This window comes from Dendrobium catenatum, unplaced genomic scaffold (assembly GCF_001605985.2).
Source record: "Dendrobium catenatum unplaced genomic scaffold, ASM160598v2 fragScaff_scaffold_1105, whole genome shotgun sequence".
In the NCBI taxonomy this organism is placed as follows: Eukaryota; Viridiplantae; Streptophyta; class Magnoliopsida; order Asparagales; family Orchidaceae; genus Dendrobium; species Dendrobium catenatum.
In genome coordinates, this window is record NW_021319567.1 from 1,166,759 (window position 1) to 1,170,788 (window position 4,030).

The window sequence follows — 4,030 nt, forward strand, 5'->3', positions numbered from 1 at the left end:
ATTTAAATAAGCAGTAAAATTATTTAAAATTTATTATAGTAAGCACCGTTTGAATCTTTAAACTTTGAACCAGTCGTGGGATTTTCAAAACATTAAAAATTCAAAGTAGTGGAAAACCCTCTGTAACTAAAGCGGCGCGGCGCTGCACGTTTTCATGTTTTTTTCCTATTTATTGAAGTTGATCTCCTGCGATTCAAAAAGGGCCGAAGTTCTTTTTTATGTTCGAAGCGAAAAATTGACTAACTCCAGCTTTCATGTGCATTATCAAGGTGGCGAAACCGAGCGAGTCAGATGATATTAAGAGGTTCTTCTCTGCGGGAGAGGAGGAGGAAGAAGAAGAAGCGGGATCCACCGCCCAAACAGCTTATGTAACGGTCGCGGCCGCTCAAACAGCTGATGTAAAGGTCGCGGCTTATAAGTCATCGGCGCCGCCGGTCGTTGGGCTGCTATCTAGATTTGGTGGGGAGCAGGAGATGTCGGTTATAGTATCGGCTTTAACACGTGTTGTTACCGGCAGTGAGCAGCCGGCGGGGGTTCCGTTGTCGTCGGCGCCGTCGTCGTCATTCATCTCAAGATGCGGTAGCGGGATTAAGAGAGAGAGGGAGGAGCTCATGAGTCCGAAGCTTGCGAGGCATTACACAGGCTTCTTAGCAGGGGAGTCTTCTTCGAGTTCTGCAGGTACGTAAAAGAGAGATTTTTATGAATTTGTATATATCCCTCATTTCTCATCTTCCTCTGTTTCATCCCTTTTCATGCATGGGCGACTCAAAAATGCAATTTTTTTATCCTAAAATCAAACTATGTTTGTAATTTCGAACTTGAAGCCTTCTTAAATATTGGATTTGACTGAATTCAGCTCCAATTCTTGATTAGTACTGATTAATCTCAATTCCAGAATTTAAGGAAATGTGTAGGATTTTAGAATGTAGTAAATCCTTTTATTTATATCCAAATAAATTTAAAAAATGAAGTTATGGAATCTCATACCAGACAGCCATAAAAGCTCCAAATTCCGTTAAAGTTTTAATCTTTTTTGTTATTTCTGAGAGAAGAACAATAATTCTTGTAGTAATTCTCACGAACATGTTCTAATACAAGAGAATTTTTTTGGAGAAAAGACGTCTTTTTTATAGAAATTGTTTACTTTTTCTTAATTTCAAGCGTGCAGTTCTGATCATGAATCGATTAACTAGCTTAAAAAACAATTATTTCCAATTTCCGAAAGTGCAGATAAACTCAAAAGCCTTGTCTGCTGCTGAGGGTGACTTAATTTTCTAATATTTTAAGTCTTTCGTAACCTTATCTGCTCGTTTTACTTAGTTTATCTTCTAGAAACATTTACTCGATCTTCTATGATTAAACACCTCTATCAGTCTTTTCTCAGGAGTCTGAGATAATTGAACGGAATTAAAGAAATAATCAAATAACTATATGATAATTATTTTCTACTTCTTGATATTCCTTCACCTTCCCTTTTTTTTAACTCTCTTTCATGCCATTACACAGCACAGAAGCGTAGTCCGCATAGCTTTCCACCAACAGGACAATCCCCTGTTCCATCAACTCCGGCGACACTGCATGAAGAACCAAAAGCACCCCCCGACGCCGAGAAAGAAGTTCACCGGAGATACAGAGGTGTCCGGCAACGGCCATGGGGGAAATGGGCGGCGGAGATTCGAGATCCACACAAGGCGGCCCGCGTCTGGCTCGGCACTTTTGAAACAGCTGAGGCCGCCGCCAGAGCATACGACGAGGCGGCGCTCCGCTTCCGAGGAAACAGAGCAAAACTCAACTTTCCTGAAGCTGTCGAGCTCCGGCAGCCTATCAATGTATCTCCGGCGATCCGGTTGCCGGAATCTGGTCCTCCAGCTCGAATGTCAGGGTCTTGGCCGTCGCCACGTTCCCAAACAATGGACGTTACTAGAGACTACGTGGAGTACTCAAGATTGTTGCAGGGAACAGGGGAGTATCAGGGGATGCCTCCCACAGCGTTATTGGATCAGTTGATGTATTCGAGCTCATCCATGGCGTCGACTTCTCATACGTCTTCGTCTTTCGGTTCTCATTCGTTGACGAGAGGTTCGAGTTCGGTGTCTTCATCGCCGTTTCCGATGGCTCCATCTTACTCGCCTGCGTCAGAAGCAGGACAGCACATGAGTATTTTCTGGCCACCGGGCGGTGGCGGTAGTGGGTCGCCGTCGCCGCCGTGGACGGAATCCAGCAGGGATCCACCTTCTCGTTCTGGATAGAGTTACAAAAAAAAAAGATTTTTTCTGACGAAATAGATAATTTTTTGGGAATATTTATCAGATACATGTATTCAATTTGGATTTTTATTTATTTTATAAACGTTTTGTAATTGAATGTATTGGTGATGAAGTGTTTTTTTTTTTTTTTTGGTTGAAGATTAGTGATGAAGTTAGGTTAGAAAAGGATTGGGTAGGTTCATTTGATCACCTGGCATTTTTTAATAAGTTCGTTGACCGAAAAGAGTTTTGGATAGGTGTTGACCGGTTGTTTGGAGAAGGCAGTTGGTGTTTTAAACGAATTAAATATTGTACTTGTCGTGATTTACTTGACAATGATTTTCGAGTAAGATCCAAGTCATGCACGTTTAGGTTCTTCATATGGCTAATAGATTTTTCTTTATTTTCTTCAACGGAAAAATCATCTGGTCAATTAGGAATGTAAATTCATATATGTTCATGCAAGGATTTTATAGGTAACTAATAGAGACCTATATTGGGTACCCATACCCACACCCACTCATACCCAATGGGCATGGGTGGGTATGGGTACCCCCATGGTCTCGTGGGTGGGTACTCAACATCAAGGGACAAATCGATTTACATTACTAATCATCATATGCATGCAATATATTATAATAATCCTTACTACGTAGTGCGCAATACTAAACCACACCGTGACCATGAAAAATTTTGATATGTGGCTTGAAAGTTTGCAGTCAGAGTAAAGGGCAACAAACCTCAAGGCCAATAATACGTGGCAGACTGCATTCAAGAAGAGTGGAAAGTTGGTGGGTGTGGGTTGATATGACATCTTGAAAGTCACCATAGGTGGGCTTGGATGGGCAAAGCCCGCCAGGGCAAAGCGTGGGTACCCAATGGGTACCAACCATGACCCCATGTAGGGCTTATTAGTAGATAAACAAAATGAAATAAATAAAAACAAATAATGAGGCGTCCTTCTCTCATTGGTTTAGCTTTCTTGTCTCTTTTTGCTCTAGTAGTCTATATATAATTTGTAGTCTCTGTAATATGTTTCATTGTAATAAGATAAGCTTTCTTTACTGTACTTGTCTCTCTTTGTTTCTTATCCATGGTTCGTTCCAAATCTTGCAAAGCAAGATCTCTTCATTTTCTTCATGGCTCTGGTAACTAAGAGCTCTTTGGTTGGGAAAATATATAATAAGAGAGTAAAAAAGAATATTATATATTTAAAATATTTAAAGATATTTGGATGAATATAAAGTGAATGTAGGTGATTATTTTTTTATCTCAAATATGATGGTGATGGTGGTGGATGATGGCTCGTTGTGGTAGGTAGTGAGGATGGAGGCGGTGACAGCTAGTTGTCATCAGCATTAGTTGATGGTGACCAATAGTGACTGGCGGGCATGCCAAGTTGTGGTAGCCAGCTGCAGTTTTTACAACCATGTGAATTCATTTGTCTCCTCTCTCTCTTCCCCTTCTTCCCCTTCTTCCCCTTCCTTTCCTTTCTTGGCAAGCCTAAGGGCTAGGTGTAGTGTGAAGCATGCACCACGACACCAAAGTGGCCCAGTGCCGCTGCGTTGCACGTCAAATCTAGAATTACTGTAGAATAGAACCTTAAATGCCACAGAGAAAATTTCTGGCATCGCTGAGCTCAAAGGCTCAATGTCATTGCACCGACATGCACAACACTATAGCTTTATTTCAGACAAAAATTCATATTATCATTTTTAATTTATTTTAAAATTATTTTCATAATTATGAAGTTATTACAATCTACCCACCTTAAAAAATATCAC

The 4,030-nt window shown here is 40.8% G+C and overlaps 1 protein-coding gene across 1 annotated transcript; it reads left to right on the forward strand.

Moving 5' to 3' along the window:
* The first annotated feature begins 208 nt into the window (after nt 1-208).
* Nucleotides 209-2,581, forward strand: LOC110107464 (ethylene-responsive transcription factor ERF110). Its single transcript, XM_020837735.2, has 2 exons — nt 209-678; nt 1,507-2,581. Exons 1-2 carry the CDS (start codon nt 255-257, stop codon nt 2,247-2,249), a joined length of 1,167 nt encoding a protein of 388 aa, XP_020693394.1. The 5' UTR covers nt 209-254; the 3' UTR covers nt 2,250-2,581.
* The last annotated feature ends 1,449 nt before the right edge of the window (nt 2,582-4,030 follow it).